At 47.6% G+C, this 20,422-nt stretch overlaps 3 protein-coding genes across 4 annotated transcripts in view; 1 reads left to right on the plus strand and 2 right to left on the minus strand.

Annotated features, from left to right (window-relative positions):
• The window catches only part of nf1a (neurofibromin 1a), a 52,320-nt gene that overhangs the window by 16,486 nt on the left and 15,412 nt on the right, over positions 1-20,422 (plus strand). Inside the window, exons 18-35 of one of the 2 annotated variants that reach the window (XM_079166313.1) lie at positions 454-527; positions 624-707; positions 1,549-1,944; positions 2,663-2,802; positions 3,037-3,159; positions 3,601-3,684; positions 3,775-3,891; positions 4,341-4,522; positions 4,615-4,826; positions 4,916-5,077; positions 5,463-5,560; positions 5,908-6,043; positions 8,496-8,558; positions 11,110-11,268; positions 11,761-11,858; positions 12,164-12,310; positions 12,397-12,543; positions 12,633-12,743. In XM_079166313.1, the coding sequence (XP_079022439.1) occupies positions 454-527; positions 624-707; positions 1,549-1,944; positions 2,663-2,802; positions 3,037-3,159; positions 3,601-3,684; positions 3,775-3,891; positions 4,341-4,522; positions 4,615-4,826; positions 4,916-5,077; positions 5,463-5,560; positions 5,908-6,043; positions 8,496-8,558; positions 11,110-11,268; positions 11,761-11,858; positions 12,164-12,310; positions 12,397-12,543; positions 12,633-12,743 (2,533 nt within the window). The remainder of the gene's footprint in view (positions 1-453; positions 528-623; positions 708-1,548; positions 1,945-2,662; positions 2,803-3,036; positions 3,160-3,600; positions 3,685-3,774; positions 3,892-4,340; positions 4,523-4,614; positions 4,827-4,915; positions 5,078-5,462; positions 5,561-5,907; positions 6,044-8,495; positions 8,559-11,109; positions 11,269-11,760; positions 11,859-12,163; positions 12,311-12,396; positions 12,544-12,632; positions 12,744-20,422) is intronic. The other variant, XM_079166314.1, reaches the window with a different exon arrangement.
• LOC306700838 (oligodendrocyte-myelin glycoprotein-like) lies at positions 14,513-16,809 on the minus strand (the record flags this gene model as incomplete). The annotated part of the gene is made up of 3 exons (XM_079165963.1): positions 16,745-16,809; positions 16,086-16,277; positions 14,513-15,449 (listed from the first exon to the last, which is right to left on the minus strand). The coding sequence occupies exons 2-3, from the start codon at positions 16,265-16,267 to the stop codon at positions 14,513-14,515; spliced, it is 1,119 nt and encodes a 372-aa protein (XP_079022089.1). The 5' UTR covers positions 16,268-16,277; positions 16,745-16,809.
• evi2b (ecotropic viral integration site 2B) lies at positions 17,913-19,790 on the minus strand. Its single transcript, XM_079165818.1, has 2 exons — positions 19,733-19,790; positions 17,913-19,370 (listed from the first exon to the last, which is right to left on the minus strand). Exon 2 carries the CDS (start codon positions 19,340-19,342, stop codon positions 18,170-18,172), a length of 1,173 nt encoding a protein of 390 aa, XP_079021944.1. The 5' UTR covers positions 19,343-19,370; positions 19,733-19,790; the 3' UTR covers positions 17,913-18,169.

Raw genomic sequence — 20,422 nt, forward strand, 5'->3', positions numbered from 1 at the left:
GGTTTAGTTAGTTTCCACTCTCAGTCCTGGTTTAGTTAGTTTTCACTCTCAGTCCTGGTTTAGTTAGTTTCCACTCTGTTTGGTTTAGTTAGTTTCCACTCTCAGTCCTGGTTTAGTTAGTTTCCCCTCTCAGTCCTGGTTTAGTTAGTTTCCACTCTCAGTCCTGGTTTAGTTAGTTTTCACTCTCAGTCCTGGTTTAGTTAGTTTCCACTCTGTTTGGTTTAGTTAGTTTCCACTCTCAGTCTTGGTTTAGTTAGTTTCCACTCTCAGTCCTGGTTTTGTTAGTTTCCACTCTCAGTCCTGGTTTAGTTAGTTTCCACTCTGTCCTGGTTTAGTTAGTTTCCACTCTCAGTCCTGGTTTAGTTAGTTTCCACTCTGTCCTGGTTTAGTTAGTTTCCACTCTCAGTCCTGGTTTAGTTAGTTTCCACTCACAGTCTTGGTTTTGCTCCACAGGCCGGTCCACCCTACAGAAGCGGGTGATGGCGTTGCTCCGGAGGATAGAGCACCCCACACCAGGAAACATCGAGGTAACGCTCTGTTCAGATTCAAACCTTCAATACATAAACGTGACGTTCTCTGTTTTTGCACGATGTCCGGCTCATTGTCCGTCTGTCCACCTGCAGGCTTGGGAGGACACGTATACTAAATGGGACCAGGTCACCAAACAGATCCTCAACTTCCCTAAAAACAAGGCAGAAGACGGACAGGTGAGCCCGTTACTGCAGGAAGCTGAGAGTGAGGACCGAAGCTCGGACCTGGTCTGATTTAGGAGAAACTTCAGGAATGTGTGTCGTTCGCTTTGTTTAAACACACCGACCGGACAGACGGAGATGCTAAGCTAGGACGTTAGCAGCTGAGGCTCAGAGAAGTGCAGCCTCAGACAGATTTCTTTGAGCTGACACTAAAACCCGTGTGTGTGCAGGAAACGTACGTTCATTTATAAGATTTACTTTGTTGGATCACCTTAAGAAACTAATCCACTGAGATCGAAGGAGAACCGGAGGAAGGGAGGGACACGTACAGACCGATGTTATTAATGTAACGAGAGTCATGGAGAAGGAGAAGGAGCGACGTAATAAGATGCTTCAAAGAACCGCCGAACACACAGAGACCCAACAAAGCTTTGTTTATACTGGAGCTTTGCATCTAACATGAAGTGACCTTCCTTGTTTAATCCCTCGACGTGTAAACAGTGTTTTTATCAGTCGACTAGTTGTGTCCGTAACGTGATTGTGTGCGCCAAGTTCAACAAAATTCAATCAATTAAGCTTTAGACGGCCAATTAGTCGTTAAGACGCTTTAGAAACAGGAAGTGTTCAAAACCTACATCTGAGTAAATCTCTATCAGCCACATGAAGTAGTTTACAGAATATTCAGCCTTTGTTTCTTTCTAACACATTTAATACTGGACTAGTTTGTTTGTATGAAGGTAATAAAGTAGTTTATGAGTTTACAGTTAATTAGCTACAGTGCGAAGCGTGACTATTAACAAAGCTGTGGTTTGACATTGTTGTGTAGTTGTGTGTGTTAACGGGTGTTTTGTTGCAGGAGTGGATCAACATGACCGGCTTCCTGTGCGCTCTGGGCGGCGTTTGCCTCCAGCAGCGCAGCACCCCCGGCCCGGCCACCTACAGCCCCCCCATGGGCCCCATGAGCGAGCGCAAACACTCCATGATCTCCATGGGACTCTGCGACGTGTCCAACCCCGTGGCCTCCTCCTCCTCGTCCTCCTCCTGCTCCTCGTCGGCCTCCAGCGAGACGCCCGTCAGCCGCTTCCTGGACCGGCTGCTGGCCCTGCTGGTGTGCGGACACGACCGGGTCGGCCTCCACGTCCGCACCAACGTGAAGGACCTGCTGGGTCTGGAGCTGAGCCCGGCTCTCTACCCGATGCTCTTCAACAAGCTGAGGAACAGCATCGGCAAGTTCTTCGACACGCAGGGACCGGTGAGTGGAGCTCTGTGCCGCTGATCGTTCTCTTTTATTCAGTGAGAAGGAAAATTCATTCACCCTCTGAACCCCAAAACCCGCCGGCCGGATGGAAAAGCATTTTTAAACAATTGCCAAATCTACAGTTTATCACAGCCAGAAGCTGTAAAAACGTCGTCATCAGATTTGTGTCTTTCCGATGGTCCTTGAACTCGACGAACGCTTCTGTCAGAAAAAGCAACCGAAACTAAAAGCTTAGAATTGATACATTTTATTCTACATGTTTCATCCAAAATCTGTAGATTCTGTAAAAACATTAAATTCTGTCCAAACGAGTCCAGATCATCAACATCTACCACTATTTCACATCTATTACTCGGATTTTCTAAACATTTTTCAAAAAGTTTTCAATAATTTATATTACCAATCATTTTCATAATTTCTTCACTAATAATTTTTAGACTTTTTGGGATGTTTATTCATCCCTCGTCGTAACAATACGACAAACTCATAGTTTGGCTCGTACCAGATTAATATAGACAGAAATGAATGAGTGCAGTAAATAAAGACGTTGCTGGTGGGAAACATTAACCTCATTCTGTCAGTATTGATACAATGTTGGAGCAATAATAAAGTAGTTATGATTTAGGTTTTCTGTTCTGTTGTTTGCGTCATCTCAAAGCCCGGGTTCTGGTTCTGGTTCCGGTTCTGTGCTCAGCTGTTCTCCTGTTCTCAGGTTCCCATCAACGACACTAACACCCAGTTTGTGGAGCAGACCATCGCCATCATGAAGAACCTGTTAGATAACCACACGGAGGGCAGCTCGGAGCACCTGGGACAGGCCAGCATCGAGACCATGATGCTCAACCTGGTCAGGTACGTACGTCCTGCTGCTGAAGATGAACCCAGAGGAGCCAAAGCTTCATGTGTTAAAGCTGCATTCTCTCTAATGTCCACCAGGGGGCGACTCCTCTGGTTGTGTCTATGAGAAAACAGCACGTCTGTCTAATCGGTTCGGTTCAGAGGTTCACATGGACGAGCTGATTTTCGTTGCACTGTGACTTAAAGGCGGATCGTACTTTATTGATTGTTGCGTTCTCCGTCTCTCAGGTATGTGCGTATCCTGGGCAACGCGGTCCACGCCATCCAGATCAAGACCAAGCTGTGTCAGCTGGTGGAGGTGATGATGGAGAGACGAGACGACCTGTCCTTCTGCCAGGAGATGAAGTTCAGGTCAGTGGGGTGAAAGGTCGACGCGCATCACGACCCATCCGTCTCTTTTTATTGTCATTATTATGTTAATGAAGTATAATAATGAGCTTAGAGCTCGTGTTAGGAAGTTAAACATCATAGTTCATCTCTAATATCTGTTTTATATTCATAAACATCTCCTTCAAACTACTGGATTTATTCTAGTTCATCACCAAAACTACATTTTACAGATTACATGTGAACACATCATGATAACGTTATAATGTAGCTTCAGCCAGTACTCATGTTCACTGAGCAGAGCCTGAAGGCATCATGATGTCACTGAAGTGAACCTCCGTTGGTTAGCCGTTAGCGGTGCTGCTAACGTTACTAGCTCTCCTCTGATTGGTTGTTTTCAGTGAAACATGATCAGAGATCAGAGACTAGAAACACATGAATGATGTATTTATACTTGGTTTGCAGGAACAAGATGGTGGAGTATCTGACCGACTGGGTGATGGGAACCTCCAACCAAGCTGCTGACGACGACATCAAGTGTCTGACGAGGTGCAGCTCCGCTCCACCGAGTCTCCTAAAGCTCAGTGAGGACCAGAGAGAGCTCCTCCTCACCGATTCTCCCTCTGTGTTGCTTTCCAGAGACCTGGACCAGGCCAGCATGGAGGCGGTGGTTTCTCTGTTAGCCGGTCTCCCTCTTCAGCCGGAGGAGGGCGACGGAGTAGAACTGATGGAGGCCAAATCTCAGCTCTTCCTCAAGTAAGAACACACCTGCTCTCATCCTCCTCACCTGATCGTGAGTTTAAAGAAGAAGCTCATCCTCAGCTAACAGAGCTAACAGAGCAAGCGTTCCATAATCTAAAGATGTTGAAAATAGAAATAAAAACACCAGAGAATCTGCTCTACAAGGCTGAGTTTTTGGAACGCAGTAACGGCTAAATGGATCGTTGTGTTAAGTTTTCACTCGTGTGACATTTTAAAGTGTTTCTCTCTCTTTGGAGGCAGCGATGGAAGAGACGGCTTCATCCTGATCATCGTGAACGCGTTACCGTTAGCGCCTTAGCTCACAGGAAACGACAGCATATGTGACCATTTTGGTTGCAGTCGTGAAACCCGAACGTCTAAAGTCCCGACTCAAATCACAGCTTTTAAACATATTCAGATGAAACACTGATTGGTCCTCTGAACTGTGTGTGTGTGGCGTTCAGGTACTTCACGCTGTTCATGAACCTGCTGAACGACTGCAGCGAGGTGGAGGACGAGGGCCAGGCGGTGGGGGGGCGAAAGAGAGGGATGTCCCGCCGCCTGGCGTCCCTCCGCCACTGCACCGTCCTCGCCATGTCCAACCTGCTCAACGCCAACGTGGACAGCGGCCTCATGCACTCCATCGGTACGTCGTCTCACAGCACTTCCTGCTTATTGCTTTTTTTATTGCTTTCTACATAGAAGCTTCTCCTCCTCCTCCTCCTCCTCCTCCTGCAGGTCTCGGCTACCACAAGGACCTGCAGACCCGAGCCACCTTCATGGAGGTGCTGACCAAGATCCTGCAGCAGGGCACGGAGTTCGACACGCTGGCCGAGACGGTCCTGGCCGACCGCTTCGAGAGGCTGGTGGAGCTGGTCACCATGATGGGGGACCAGGGGGAGCTGCCCATCGCCATGGCGCTGGCTAACGTGGTGCCGGGGTCCCAGTGGGTGCGTTACCGCCGCCGCGTTGTGTTTACACGGTGATGTCATCGTTCTGTTGCTCCGGCAGTGAGCTCACGTTTGGTTGTGTCTTGCAGGACGAGCTGGCCCGGGTCCTGGTGACGCTGTTTGACTCGCGGCACCTCCTCTACCAGCTGCTGTGGAACATGTTCTCTAAGGAGGTGGAGCTGGCCGACTCCATGCAGACGCTCTTCAGAGGAAACAGCCTGGCCAGCAAAATAATGACCTTCTGCTTCAAGGTAGGAAAACGCACAACGGTTCCTGCTGTGACGGCGATGCTGCTGCTGACCGGAGTTTGATCGCACTAGAGGAGCCGGAGAGGAGCGAGTCTTTACCTCCACGTAGACCAGGTTTCATCCATCACGTCTGGAATAACCTCTACAGAGGTTTATCAGCTGTGTCTGTTTACTGCAGCAAATACAGTGTTCAGCTGTGATTTAATCACAATAAACAGATAAACGGAAGCAGAAATAAGCGCATCGTAATGAAGATTTGTAAAAAGTCTGAATTCATGCTCAGTCACGTCAGCAAGACAACAAGCAGATCACTTTAAAGTCCTTGTTTCTGACCCAAAGCACCTGACGGGACAGGTTCTCTGTGTATTAACTGTACTCCATGTGTCAGGTGTATGGAGCAGCGTACCTGCAGAAGCTGCTGGAGCCGCTGCTGAGAGGCGTCATCACAACCCCCGAACACATCAGCTTTGAGGTGGACCCCACCAGGTGAGTCCCCGAGTCTCATTACAAGCATCAGAGTTGGGATGTATCGTTAAAAAATGCCTGCAGGTGTTCCAGATGTTCTCTGGGGCTCAATCGCTAAAAGTGAGCCGCAGAGAGGTATTCAGCAGAGCGTGTTACGTTAGCTCACTTAGCTGTTAGCTGTTAGCCAAACACACCGTCCACATCAAGAACCAGTAGCTGCGTGCAAACTGTGTCTGGCTGCAGCGTCTGGAGGGCGGTGCATGACAGTAGAAGCGCCGTTCAAATGTTTAAAGGTTGTAACTCAGCTGTTCTGACAGAGTTTAATAAAGAAGAAAACATCGATCTGTGGGTTCCGTTTGTCTCGTCAGGCTGGAACAAGGTGAGAACCTGGAGGAGAACCAGAGGAACCTGCTGCAGATCACCGAGCGGTTCTTCCAGGCCATCATCGGCTCGTCCAGCGAGTTCCCCCCACAGCTCCGCAGCGTCTGCCACTGTCTCTACCAGGTAGGACCCCCTCCCCCCCCTCTCACCTCACCATGCCCCCCCCCCCCCCCCCCCCCCCCAGCTGCTCTCTGCCTCACCTGTGTGCAGCATCACACGTACACATTTCAAGCTGCTGCCTCGCCACTCAATGCTCAGCTGCACACGCTCTTTACATCCTGCAGGGCGGCGCATTGAGACCGTTCTGTTCGCACATGCTCAGTGATGCTCCTCAACACCGGCAGGAAAGGCCTTCATGTGATTCTAAAACACGACCTTGTTTTTCTAGCTTTTGCCATCATCACAGTTTAACAGAATATATATAATATGAGCAATAGCAGCTGAATGCTACACAGACGGGCTGCAGCTAACAGTGATTGTGTTACCCATGAAGCTGACACGCAGTGTCAGAAAGTACTGAAACAAATGCAGCTCACCACATTCTAAAGCCAAGATGATGATACAACTAAAACTACAAACACAGTTAAAATCACACAGATGATGTGCAGCATTTAGTTGATCAAACGATGACGTAAATGGTGGATTATTAAATTGTTTCCCATTCATTTTGGGGTTTTCAGCGCTACCACAAACAATGATGTGAAATAACTATTGATGAGTATCATAATGCATTTAAACACAGTCAGAGTGTTTAAATGTAATGCAGATCCACAAACAATTACTGAGTTACAAACACTTCATTATGTAGAAAGATGAATGTGTTAACGGAACACATTTCAGCTCTGCAGATGTTCACTAATACACACTTACTGCGTCGTGTAGTGACCTCATACATACATGTAGCATCATCCACAGTACAGCTGAACACCACTACAAGATGCACCATGAAGTAAATGATATATATATGGGTTTATAGTCTGTTAGGTAACAAACCACACAAGCTTTATTTATGTAGCACTTCCAAAAACACTCGGTCACAGAATAATTCCCAAGTAAAAAAAAAATAGTGTGATCACACCTAATCCTCTGCATCACCATGATGTCATCCATCTGTACTGATGTCGTAAACAACCTCCAGTTCTGCCGAGTGAAGTCAAAGCTTCATGTATTAAAGCTGCATTCTCTCTAGTGTCCACCAGGGGGCGACTCCTCTGGTTGTATAGAAGTCTATGAGAAAATGACTCTACTTCTCTCTTGATTTATTACCTCAGTAAACATTGTAAACATGAGTTTATGGTCTCAATCTCTAGTTTCAAGTCTTCTTCAATACAGCATGATGTTCATTTAGTAAATGATGGTCCATTTAGAGTCACACAGACCATAAAGCAGGGGATGCTTTAGGGGCGGGGCTACACAGTGATTGACAGGTCTCTAGAGACGTATACGGCGTCTCTACGTCACTCCTCCTCAGTCCAGATATGGTCACTTCCTGTTCAACGTGGTTGTAAAAAAAACAAAATGGTGACGGCCAAAAAGACAAACTCCAGGCTTTAAAGCTCGACCAATGGTGACGTCACGACGACTGCGTCCACTTCACAGTCGATGGTCGTCACGTTCACGAGAGTATTTTAGCAGAACATTCATCACTTACACAGAACTAGCAAATGAAGCACAAAGTGTATGTTTGGTTTAACTTTGAGTGTTTTTACTACAGGACGGTCCGTCCGGTCTCTTTCACCTACAGCAGCAACAACAACACTAATAAGCTCACACTGAAACGTGACCCATGTTGGTTTCATTGATCCTATCGGCTCTAAACACCATCTGCTCGCCCACGTCTCACACTTGCAAACTCGTGCAGCCTCCGTTTGAACCCCGCAGAGTTTTCTTCAAGATTGTGTCACGTGTTTGAACGTCCCGACTAAACGGTGGATTAGGTGTGATCACATTAACCGTCCCGTCTCATCAAATATATATTTCACTTCAGTCTTAACTCGATGCACAACTCGAAGGTCCGGCAGCCTCGCCTGTTACTGACGACAGGAAGCTCCCACAGAGTCAACTCTGATCCCCCCACAGCCAGAAAACAAGCTCCGGGCTCTTTATCAATCAGATTATTATTTTCTTTATTTTCCATGTGTTGACATCTTTGATTTCTCATTCTCCATCTTGGATTTCCTTTTGTAGGCTCTCACACACACACACACACACACACACACACACACACACACACACACACACACACACACACACACACACACACACACACACACACACACACACACACACACACACACACACACACACACACACACACACACACACTAATTCAGTCTGCTGAAGTCACACCACGCTGGCTCATGCATGGACACGCTTAACTCCCCTCAGCAGTGATGGACACTTTTCTAACGGCAGCTCTGATTTTTATTTTCCTGTGTTTTACTAGGTGTGTGTGTGTGTGTGTGTGTGTGTGTGTACACATTGAATGGTTAGGGCTGTGCTACGTGTGTGTGTGTGTGTGTGTGTGTGTGTAGCCGGTGCTGTGACCATGATTGTGCTCATCTCTGTTCTGTAGGCTACTTGCCACTCTCTACTGAATAAAGCAACAGTAAAAGAAAAAAAGGAAAACAAAAAAGCAGTAAGTTTGGAGAATCTATTTTCCCCTCAGACACTTCTTTCCCCCTAAAGCAAAAAAAGAAGCCTTTTTTGCATTTTTACTCATTTTATTTACTTGATTTCTTCATTTACAGATCTTGATTTGGTGTCTTATTTCTTTTGTCCATACTCAGCTTTGTGTACAACCTTCTCTCTTAAATCATTCTACTAATATCGGCGCCATCTGATGTATTTTCAAATTAACAGAAAGCTTTTCTCTCTCTGGACTCTTTGTGTTTTCTCTCCTGAGACGTTTTCTCAGAACATTTCATCACGTTTGTCCATCCGATGTGACTCATTTTAACACGTCGACCCTCGCACACCTGAACGCCTCACCTGCCTTCAGCTGACATTAAAAAGACACACAAAGGTCTTCTGATGAAATATTCTGATAAAGTGCCTCCCTCTGTCACGGGTTGGATTCCTCGTCTCTTTGGGCTTTTCTCTCCTCACCGTATATAAAGAGCAATGTTTTGGGGTTTTATCTCGATTCTCTGCGCTCACAGGCCCGATGTCGACTCAAATGTCTCAATTCTTTATTCTAAAACAGCAGCTGTGTTGATATAAGTCACTCCTAGTGATGTAACAGACTGTCGTCCATCCAGCATTGACCTGTGAACCTCAGATTAATGACAGTTAACCGTTAACCATCGCAGTGTAAATAAAGTTTAACGTTAACCATCACAGTGTAAATAAAGTTTAACGTTAACCATCACAGTGTAAATAAAGTTTTTCTGACTCAGTAGAACTTGTGTTTCTAGTCTCTGATCTCTGATCATGTTTCATTGTAAACAACCAATCAGAGGAGAGCTAGTAACGTTAGCAGCACCGCTAACGGCTAACCAACGGAGGTTCACTTCAGTGACATCATGATGCCTTCAGGCTCTGCTCAGTGAACATGAGTACTGGCTGAAGCTACATTATAACGTTATAATGATGTGTTCACATGTCATCTGTAAAATGTAGTTTTGGTGATAAACTAGAATGAATCCAGTAGTTTGAAGGAGATGTTTTCATGTTAATATAAAACAGATATTAGAGATGAATTATGATATTTAACTTCTAACACGAGCTCTAAACACATTATTATACCTCATTAACATAATAATGAAGAGATTTATTTATCAATAAAAATACTATCTTTTGGGAGGGGAGGGGGACGTAGAGCCTCCATGTTTTTTTTCCAACAGTGGTAACGCTTGAGGACACTTTGAAAGTGTGTGTGTGTGTGTGTGTGTGTGTGTGTGTGTGTGTGTGTGTGTGTGTGTGTGTGTGTGTGTGTGTGTGTGTGTGTGTGTGTGTGTGTGTGTGTGTGTGTGTGTGTTGCATTCATGCTGCCTCTGAATATACAACCAACACATGCTTTTAAATTCACCTTTGTGGCCGAATAAGGTTTTTGTTCTTCGTGTAGTTTGTAGTTCACACTAATACTACTTAGTGAGTCAGTGCTGCTCGTATTACTGTTGACCTGCATTCAATCCTCCACATACTGACGCCAGCGTTACACAGAATGTGGACGAACATTCATCACTGAAGACGAGTCAAATGGATCAAACCGGTTCATACACAGACTCCAGTGAGTGTGTTACTATCGTTATAGTTTCACATGTGATGACGTCAGAGCAGACAGACCGAAGTAGAGGAGACACGAGCAGTCTGGGTTATGAGTTGAGTTTTCTCTGCCTCATGAGGATAACTTGACGGCTCTATGGACACACTGATGGTGTTTAAGGAGCTGGAGTATCAAAGAGTTCAAACTGATGGAATAGATATCCGCACACTTCATCACAGCTTCATCACAGCTTATAGGATTCTTTAAGATATTAAAACGGAGTGTTCTGGCATGAATGTTGAACCAAAACTACAAATAAATACGTCTACCATCTGACTTTTACTGCAGATCTGATCTACTCTATAGCTTTGTGTTTGCTGATCGTCCATCGTAGATTAAAGACGTCTGTTCCAGAGCTACTCGTTCCTCTGTAGTCTGAACCTGGTTGTGGAGCGTCTTGGCGTCTCCTGGTTGTGATCTCTTTTGGGGGGTTTCCACCTGTCCGGCTCATCCACTGCTTCGCACCACATTCTCGTGGCTCTCTCATCCGCCTCCTTTTTGTTTATTTTGTTCCGATGACTTCCTGTTTCATCGTTCACCGGCAGGGCGGAGACAGGTCCTCGTCTTGCTCTTCCCTTCTCTTTTCTTGGACTGTAACCGGAGTCACAACCTTTTTAAACTCTTGCTACAGCCCAGAATGAACTGGGATTGTTTCTAAGTCTCTCTTCATGTGTCCTCCTCCCTCTCACATCTTTTACTGTCTTGGCTCATCTTTACTCTGCTACACACATTGGTTCATGTTTATTTATTTACTCTCATCACTCCCTTCTATTGCTCTTAAAATGTACTGAAATACCATTTTTTTTCCTGTATTTTTTTATCTTCCCTTTTGCTCAAACCTCTCTCTTCTGTTCTACATCTCCCTCCTTTGTTCTTCCCTTTCCTCTGTCCTCCCTTGTTCCCTACATCCTCCCTCACGCAGGTGGTGAGTCAGCGTTTCCCACAGAACAGCATCGGCGCGGTGGGCAGCGCCATGTTCCTGCGCTTCGTCAACCCGGCCATCGTGTCTCCATACGAGGCCGGAATCCTGGACAAGAAGCCCCACCCGAGGATAGAGCGGGGCCTCAAGCTCATGTCCAAGGTGAACCAATCTACAGCTGTTCTGTTCTCACCAACTGTTTGAACTTGTTCAATTAGGTTGTATCAAAATATTTTATTTCATTTTAACGTTCCAATTCTAGTCTATGAAGGAACTCCACCACGGTCACATGACTTCAGGTGTTCTCGTGAGGACGCTTAGTCGTCTCATTTACACTCTTTAAGATTCACCAGAGGGGCGTTCACTGACCTGTTTTATATCAGACAACTAAACTTTAGAATCTCTTCAGCTTGTGTTAAACACAGACATGGTTTGAAACATCTGAACAGAAACACGTTGACTTCCAGACGAGGGAACAGGAGGTGAATAAATGCCGACTCATGTCTGGGTTTCAGGACTCAGTTCTTGAACCGGTCTCAAATGAGTCTGATTGTGACCTTTAGCTCCGCTTTATGGAACGAGACCTCGTTCAGACTCTCAGTTTATTGTGTTGGATTGTTCTTGATGTTCTATATTTCCTGTCTGTTCCTTTAGATTCTGCAGAGCATCGCAAACCACGTCTTGTTTACAAAAGAAGAACACATGAGGCCTTTTAATGACTTTGTCAGGAGCAACTTTGATTCAGCCAGAAGGTAAGACGCTCGAAGCCTGATGTTAATGATGAATGTGTCTTAAATGCAGTTTAATGAGTTTAATGTGTTTTTTACTCATGTGATAAACCTTTTGGGTCTCATTCTGCCTACGTTTGGGTTCCAGTGTTTGTGGGTTGTTTCTTACTTGATGAAGGTTATCGAAGTTATTTCGGTCTCTCAGAACTTGCTCTAAGGTCACAGGTCAGAACCCTGTGGCGTATAGAACACGGTAGCAGAGACCTTTCTTCAGACATCGCTCTCTAACTAAAGCGGTGCGTGTGCACTCTGTTCGCTCTCCGTCTCAGGTTCTTCTTGGACATCGCGTCCGACTCTCCTCCCAGCGACTCGGTCAACCACAGTCTGTCCTTCATCAGTGACGGAAACGTTCTGGCCCTCCACCGCCTGCTGTGGAACAACCAGGAGAGGATCGGCCAGTACCTCTCCAGTAACAGGTGGGGGAACGGACCTCAACAACCAGCTCACTCTTTTACCGCCGATCGTGTTTCGTGACGCGGTTTCTTTACGATCTAATTTCCAGGGACCACAAAGCTGTGGGCAGGCGACCTTTCGACAAGATGGCCACCCTGCTGGCCTACCTGGGTCCTCCTGAACACAAACCAGTGGCTGACACGCACTGGTCTAGTCTCAACCTGACCAGCTCCAAGTTTGAGGAGTTCATGACCAGGTAGCGTTAACATAAGGTTCTCCTTTAGAACAACAAATCTTTGAGATTGGATTGAGACTGACCTTCAGGTCTCTGGTTTGTTTTTTTAGGCACCAGGTCCATGAGAAGGAGGAGTTCAAGGCCTTAAAGACCCTCAACATCTTCTACCAGGCAGGAACCTCCAAGACCGGCAACCCAGTGTTCTACTACGTGGCTCGCAGGTAAGACCGCCTCTCCCCTTACCGTCAGCTCACCGCCCGGTTGGTTTGTCATGGTGCTGAATCATCAATACGCTTAAACTAAGAACCTAAATCTCTTCAGTAGGCGGTGCCGTCGGTGTGTGAACGGGTCGAATGGTTCGTTAGAGTCCAAGGTGAAACCTGGCACGCTCGCCCAAACCATCAGGGTGTGAATGGGTGAATGATGACAAGTAGTGTTAAAGCGCTTTGAGCGGTCTGAAGACTAGAAAAGCTCAACAAACACCAGAAACATTCAGAGTCTTTATGATGGTCTGTCCAAAATATAAAGGACAGAACAAGCTTCTGCTGCATTTACTACACTGACGTCAGCTGGAAAGTTCAGAAATGTAAAGTTAAAGCGGACACATGAAGACAGCAGAGTGCTCATACGGCCGCACACACTCTGTCCTCACTGGGAACAGTTGAAAAAAGACCAGATGAGTGTTTGTGTCTCTGCACTCCAGACTACAAATGCTTTTGTAAAAGCAGCAAATCCAGCAAATGAAAAACCCCGTTACTCTGGTGAAATACTACCGGTTTATATGACCGAATCTCAGCGCTGTAACGTGTTGAATGGTCTAATGTGCGTAATGTAGAACCAAAGAAACACAAAGTTAATAGAACACCTTAAAACGTGACTTACCTCTGAGGCTGAAGCTATCCAGAGAGGCCTAAACCCTCTGATGGAGTTTAACCTGTGAGCTGCTGGTGCTGCTCCACACGTTACACATCAACACCAACATGCTAAAGCTCTGCGGCGATTAGCTAGCGTTAGCGGTTAGCCGATGAACTACGGAAGCAAACGTAACACTCAGTCATTTTTCCCGATCATTAGTTTTGTCTTTATTTAGTTTGTGTTGTTAATCAATCGCTCTGTTCTTCATGTGTTTAACATGATGTGACCCTCGCTCTATAAGGGTTAGTGTGGAGTTGGTGGTAGATTGTAGATTGAGTTCATACAGTGAATCCTTATTCGTGGCACAAACAGTCCTGCAGTCTCGGTTCAGGTCTGGTTCTGCTGAATACTTGAACCTCAGGATCCATAACGTCCGCTACGTTTTCCGCTACGTTCTTCTTCCTTCGGTTTGAGGGAAAATCCGAACTTTTCCTGTTTGTTTAAAGTGTTTGTTTAAATGTTTTGTCTGAACCTTTGAAACGTCGTGATCCGGATCAGACCACTTCCTGTTCTGTAGGAGTCTCTATCGAGGTGCAACAGAAAGCTCATCACATGGACTCATTAATGAACGAGTCACAGCTCACTAAACGTGTTGTCAACGTGATAATTAGTTTCTTGTGCTTTGTTTAGTTGCATATTAAATGAGATCATTTGGGGATTCAATACATACTGGAACACCTACAACCATTCCATGCATTCCTCTCTCAGTTCTTTACGTCACTGAGGCTCCTCGCTGCTCAGAGACGGGCTGAATGTGATGTAATGTGTGTTGCATCCCGCTTTGACTCAGCAGGAACAAACGTAGCATCAGTCATGAAGGAAACACCGAGCACAGCAGAAGCGCTAAACAGAGAGCTGAGCATCGACAGCACTTCCTCTTCATGTATTCAGATATGCAGAGTTAGTTCAGTCCGATACACTTCAGGGAACATTAAAACACGGAGATGCACTCGTATGATGAAGACTAAAGGCAGGAACAGTTTATTACCAAGAGAAATGACAATGAAAGGAGCTACGTGGAGTCTCCTGGTCACGCGTTCATGTTCTAGTGCGTTCTGTGACCGGTCCGCGTGGTTCAGAAGGTGTTGAACGCCGTCAGGACTAAAATAGTCAGACCGACGGTTTGTCGGGTCTCGGTGAGGAGTCCGTGACTTCTGTTCCTGGAAGTCGCCGCTCGGGGCTTCTTCGTGGAAGACGGCCGGGCCGTCGTGCTCGTGCGTGGGGAGAAACCGTCCGAGTTAGTGGGAGACGTCCAGGCGAACGCCTCGCGGTCGCCCGATTCGTTCACCGCTCTCCTGTCCTGGTACCTCCCCGTCTCGAAAACGGCCCATTTGGCCTGGTAGCCGGGCGACGGACCTTCGTCGACCCAGAGCGGCGGCTCCGTGAACGGCGCAGAGTGCCGCTCCCTCCCCGGAGCCGCCTGCTGCCCACAGATGGGTTTGGTGTAACAGGGGCAGCCTAAGACGGTGGCCCGGGTCTGCCCCGCCCACGTCAGGAGCTTCGTTATGTTCTCCTCTTCCTCGCAAGCCCAGGGGTTATCCCCGAGCGTCATCACCTCCAGCGCCGCCAGCTTGTCGAATATCCCCTCCGGCAGCCAGGAGAAGCGGTTGGCGTGCAGGTAGAACCGAGCCAGCCTCGGCAGCCGGTCCAGCGAGCCCGGCAGGATCTGCGCCAGGTAGTTGTGCGACAGGTCGGCGCTCTCCAGGTCGTGCGGCATGTTGGTGGGCACGGTCCAGAACCGGTTGTGGCTGAGGTTGAGGGTCCGGAGGCTCGGCAGCGTGTTGTTGATGAAGACCACCCTCTCCAGCTCGTTGCCCGACAGGTCCAGGACCCTCAGGTTCCAGTGGTACGCCGTGTCGTTCTTGTCCAGCGAGCGCAGGTGGTTCCCCGCCGCTCGGATGTTCCACAGCGAGCGCGGCAGCGCGGGGGGCAGCGCCTCCAGGCGGTTGTAGGACAGGTCCAGGGTCCGCAGGTGGGCGTAGTGGGTGAGCTGGCTCTCCAGACCCTGCAGGCTGTCAGAAGGGTGCGACATGAAGGAACACATTAAATACAGTGAGATTCTATTAAGAGAATAACTTACTGCCCCTAAAGCATCCCCTGCTTTATGGTCTGTGTGACTCTAAATGGACCATCATTTACTAAATGAACATCATGCTGTATTGAAGAAGACTTGAAACTAGAGATTGAGACCATAAACTCATGTTTACAATGTTTACTGAGGTAATAAATCAAGAGAGAAGTAGAGTCATTTTCTCATAGACTTCTATACAACCAGAGGAGTCGCCCCCTGGTGGACACTAGAGAGAATGCAGCTTTAACACATGAAGCTTTGGCTTCACTCTGCCGTCTGGTTTATATTTGGCACAGTAGCGCTGTTAGTAGCAATATTCTCAAACGCCAGAGGACGTACAAACAAAATGAACTGAAGAATTTAAGAGAGCGACAGAAAGCCTTAAACTAACCTCCACTATAGATATATACAAACCCTGTGAAGAAAGAAGTATTGGATGTTTTATAAAGAAACAAAGGTTTAACTGTGCTGGTAAATATTTACTCCGAGTTTTAACACTTCCTGTTTCTAAAACATGAACTTATCGGTGACGCCACGACTAGATGTTATTTGTGAGGACCTCTCACGTGCACAGCACCTGTTAAAGGAGAGGTTGAGGAAGTTGATGTTGTGCTGCAGGCCGGGCGGCAGCTTGGTCAGGCCTCTGGAGGAGCAGTCCACCGCGCGGTGCCCCCGGCTGCAGGAGCACACGGTGGGGCAGATGGACGCCACCCGACCCCCGAGCAGCCCGCACAGCAGCAGGACGAGGCAGGCGGTCATGGTCGGGGCTCTGGAGGACGACACACAGCGTTAAATAGAAGCAACGCAGACAAAATGACAGCGTTTCATTTGCAACTCGTTTTGTTTTCCATCTTAATTATGCTGAGCACGATGTTATGGATGGGTGAAAATCAGAAATCTGTCGTGTTCTCAGTGCAAAGAGTCCCGTTGTTGATCCTCTTATAAAGGTGCGAGTCATGCTGAGATAACTTGAAGCTCTGCCAGAGCGACCGGAGCTCAGAGTGCTGCAGTGAGGTTCATTCAGGGCGACACGGTGACTGCAGAACACCGGAGCTCCATGTGCGTTTGTGTTGTCAGAGACGGGACCGTGAGGACACATTCTGTTCACCGTCACTGAATCCTCTGTTTTGGTTAAAGGCTGAACTTTCCATGCATAGAGACAGAGCCCTGTGTGGTTACTGCGTTCTCTCTCTCTGCTCAGGGTTAATGTGGCTCGTCCCGTTTGAAATCGCTCACCTCGTCCTCTCTAGCGTCGCTCCGTCATCCCTCCGGTCGGTTCCTCCTCCTGCAGTCGGTCGGAGTCTCTCAGCCTCTTCTCTCTGGAGGCTCTAAACATGCTGCCGGTGAGCGACGGTCAACCCCCGTCCTGCTCCGACGGGTTCCAATGCAGCTGCTGGCTTGGAGGAGGAGGAGGGAGGAGGGGAGGGAGGGGGGGGGGGAGAGAGGAGAGAGAGAGGAGAGAGGGAGAGGGAGAGGGAGAGAGAGAGAGAGGGAGAGAGGAGAGGGAGGGAGAGGGGGGGAGAGAATTGCAGCAGCGAGCCGGCCCACTCTGCTGCTGATGAGGCTAAAGTGTGAGTGTGTGTGTGTGTGTGTGTGTGTGTGTGTGTGTGTGTGTGTGTGTGTGTGTGTGTGTGTGTGTGTGTGTGTGTGTGTGTGTGTGTGTGTGTGTGTGTGTGTGTGTGTGTGTGTGTGTGTGTGTGTGTGTGTTATTTCCGGACGAGGAGTAAGAATATTCTCATAATTCAATACGTTTCATATCTAAACTCAGTAAACATGGAGCTGTTTGGGTCGATCTGTGATTTATTGAATCATGAAAACACGCTGCAGGACTAAAGCTGAATGGAAACAAACGTTCATGTTCTTCTAGTTGTGGCTGCGAGGACGGTTCTCTCAGGTTGAACATGTTTGATGAGTCGTTGGAGGACACCAGTCATGTAGAAGGATGTGATATGTGGAAGTGTTTGTTTTTAATGTGACTTCCTAAACCACAAGCACTCACTCATGTGACGCAAACCAACTTCACCAGCAGGTTCCCAACAGATAAACAGAAATCTAGTTTAAATGGCTTCATGATCACAATTATTAACAACTTGATTAAATACATCAACACGCTGCTAACATTTAAAATGACACATTGTGAAAAGAACAGATCAGAAAAACATCTTTCACCTCTAAACTCAAACCTGAAGTCTCTCTGTGACCACACACACACACACACACACACACACACACACACACACACACACACACACACACACACACACACACACACACACACACACACACACACACACACACACACCACCGCCAAAATAAAACAGAGCGCTCACTGTGTTCAAGACTTTCATTGAAATAAGGAACATTTATTCTGACAAATTCAACTCTGAATCTTTCATGTCCGTAAAGCCACATTTAATTTCATTTAATTTCATTTAATTTCATTTAATTTAATTTCATTTCATTTCTAAAGGAACTGGTTTGAGTCAAAGCTTCTCTAGAAGCAGGAGGACTAACATCTCACATGATTTAGAAGTATTTCAGTAGTTTAAGATGTTCTTTTATTTGTGATCTTGTTTAAATGATCTTCTGCTTTGTAACAGCAGAGACTTGGATGATTATCTCTCTTCATGACCGCAACCGGTGACGGAGGCGTAGGTTCCCTCATGGTTGTCCGGGTGGAGTGGGGGGGGCGGGGGGGTTTGTGTGCGGCATGTCGTTGGTCAGCGAGGCGAGGTCCTCCATCGGAGCGTCTCCGTTGCTCTTCGTCTCCGGAGCGTCTCCGGCCGTCCCGTTGCTTTCTCCGCCGTTCTCTCGACCGAACGACCTCCCTTTGTGTTCGCCTCCGAACGTGCTCGCCGGCGTCAAGTCCTCCAGCTCCTCGCCGGCGTCTGGCAGCGCAGACAGCCTCTTGGACAGCCTCTGAGTCAGGAAGCTGGAGAGAGAGATCCGGTTGGACGACCTCGTCGTCACCTGGCCGTTGTTGGCTCCGCCCTCGAGGAACGGCGAGGGACCGGCCCAGTCCTGAGTCGTGATCTGCTGCTTCTGAAGCTTCCGTTTCTTGACGTAGATGAGCAGGAAGCCCACCATCATGACCACCAGGGCTCCGCCGATCACCCCCGCCACGATTTTGCCGTGGTTCGATCCTTTAGCAGACTTTTCTTTTCCTCCCGGACGTCTTTCCTCCGTCTTAGCGAGGTGGACCGACGGCGTCTTCGTCGTGGCTTTTGGCGTTCTGTACAAACCGGGGGACTGCGTAGCCGTGACCGGGCTTGCGTTGGCGGTTTTGTTCTCAACGGGTTCGGTAGATGCGTTCGTGTCAGAGACGAGGCTTGTGGACGGCGTCGGACGTGTGGACGGTCTGCTTGTTTCATCGTCGGTGGATTGCGTTTGGGCGGAGCTGCTCGGCGTCGGACGTGTCCGTGTTGTCGCGGTCGGGTCGCCGGCGTGACTGGTTGCGACTCTCGCTGCTGATGTTGTGAAGTTAAACTCCGTGATGGACTTCACGCCTTCTGTTGAGCCGTTGAACCGAGACCGTGTGGAGTCGGTTGGAGTTGCTGCGGTTCGAATCCCTGGTGGGAGCATCGTAGAAGTCGTTTGCAGTGAAGGTTCGTCGCCGGGTCTCGTCACGTTGTCTTGAACCACGACGGACCGAGTGACGTGACGACCTGCGACCTCTGAGACCGGATCCAGGCCGGACGCCTCCCGGGTCGTCAGCTGGTGCTGCGTGGACTCGCTCGGCTGCGTTCCTGTCGTCACACGACTGAAGGCGTCGGTCTGACCGGACGTCAGCGGCAGCAGCCACACGAACATCAGGCTCACAAAGTTGATGGTCATTGTTTTTCTTCCGTCTTCTGGCCGGTTACTAGAACAGAGGAAGTTCTTTAGTCGGAGATGCAGAGCAATGCAACCTCATGCAATGTGTTGCAATGTAAACTGGTGTGTTACCGTTTCCTCAAACTGTGACTCTAAATAGACGGATGCGTCAGCGTTCAGGGTGTATTTCATGTTTCTTTAATGGTCAAATGTCTGAACCTGAAGGAGCTTCTCTGTCTAACGGAGAATTGTTGTCTTGTTAGTTGTTTCTCTCTCAGGAGCTTTAGCTCGGTCTCGGTACATTTTCGTGAGGCAACTTGTCATTTTTTAGCACCAGCATCAATCCACAGCACTCCAGTTATCAGATGCACCTCAGGCTGCATTAATAATTCATGATTAAATTGTTCTTACCAGTGACTTCACACCTCCAGTAACCCGTCGGCGGTGTCGTTCCAGGACGTATTTAAAGGTAAACAGCTGCTGTTATTGAGTCCTCTGAGTGAAGGCAGCCGCTCAGGGCATTGAAGGCTCCTCTCTGCTGAAACCTTGAGTCCTTCTTGCTTCACTTACAGGAAGCGTGACGTGTGACTCTGTGTTCTCAGGTCTGATGTGCTAAAGATAGTAGTTCATGTTTCACACCAAAGCCTGACTGCATTCAGACGTGTTAACGTACATCATAGAGCTAAAGTAGCATTAGCAGAGATGACTTTCATCGTCTTCGTGCTGCACATGAAGGACTGATGCTTTGATCTCGTTGAGTCATCGTCCTTAAAGTCATTTTAACCATCAGAACCTCTAAATGTTCTACTTTTACTTTGTTGAAAACATCTCCTTCAAACTACTGGATTTATTCTAGTTTATCACCAAAACTACATTTTACAGATGACACATGAACGCATCATGATGACGTTATAATGTAGCTTCAGCCAGTACTCATGTTCACTGAGCAGAGCCTGAAGGCATCATGATGTCACTGAATGAACCTCCAGCCGTGAGGTCAGAGGTCAAACTCCTCTTCACTCTGGGCCTCATCAGCATCACGTGTAAATGTAACTGCTCCTCACATATCGGTAAATAACTGTCTCTGCATTTGATTATTGT

The sequence above is a fragment of the Pholis gunnellus genome (genome assembly GCF_910591455.1).
Source record: "Pholis gunnellus genome assembly, chromosome: 9".
NCBI classification, from domain to species: Eukaryota; Metazoa; Chordata; class Actinopteri; order Perciformes; family Pholidae; genus Pholis; species Pholis gunnellus.

Coding starts and splice junctions, on each gene's coding strand:
- evi2b (XM_079165818.1), bottom strand. CDS start 19,342: ATGACCATCAACTTTGTGAGCCTGATGTTCGTGTGGCTGCTGCCGCTG.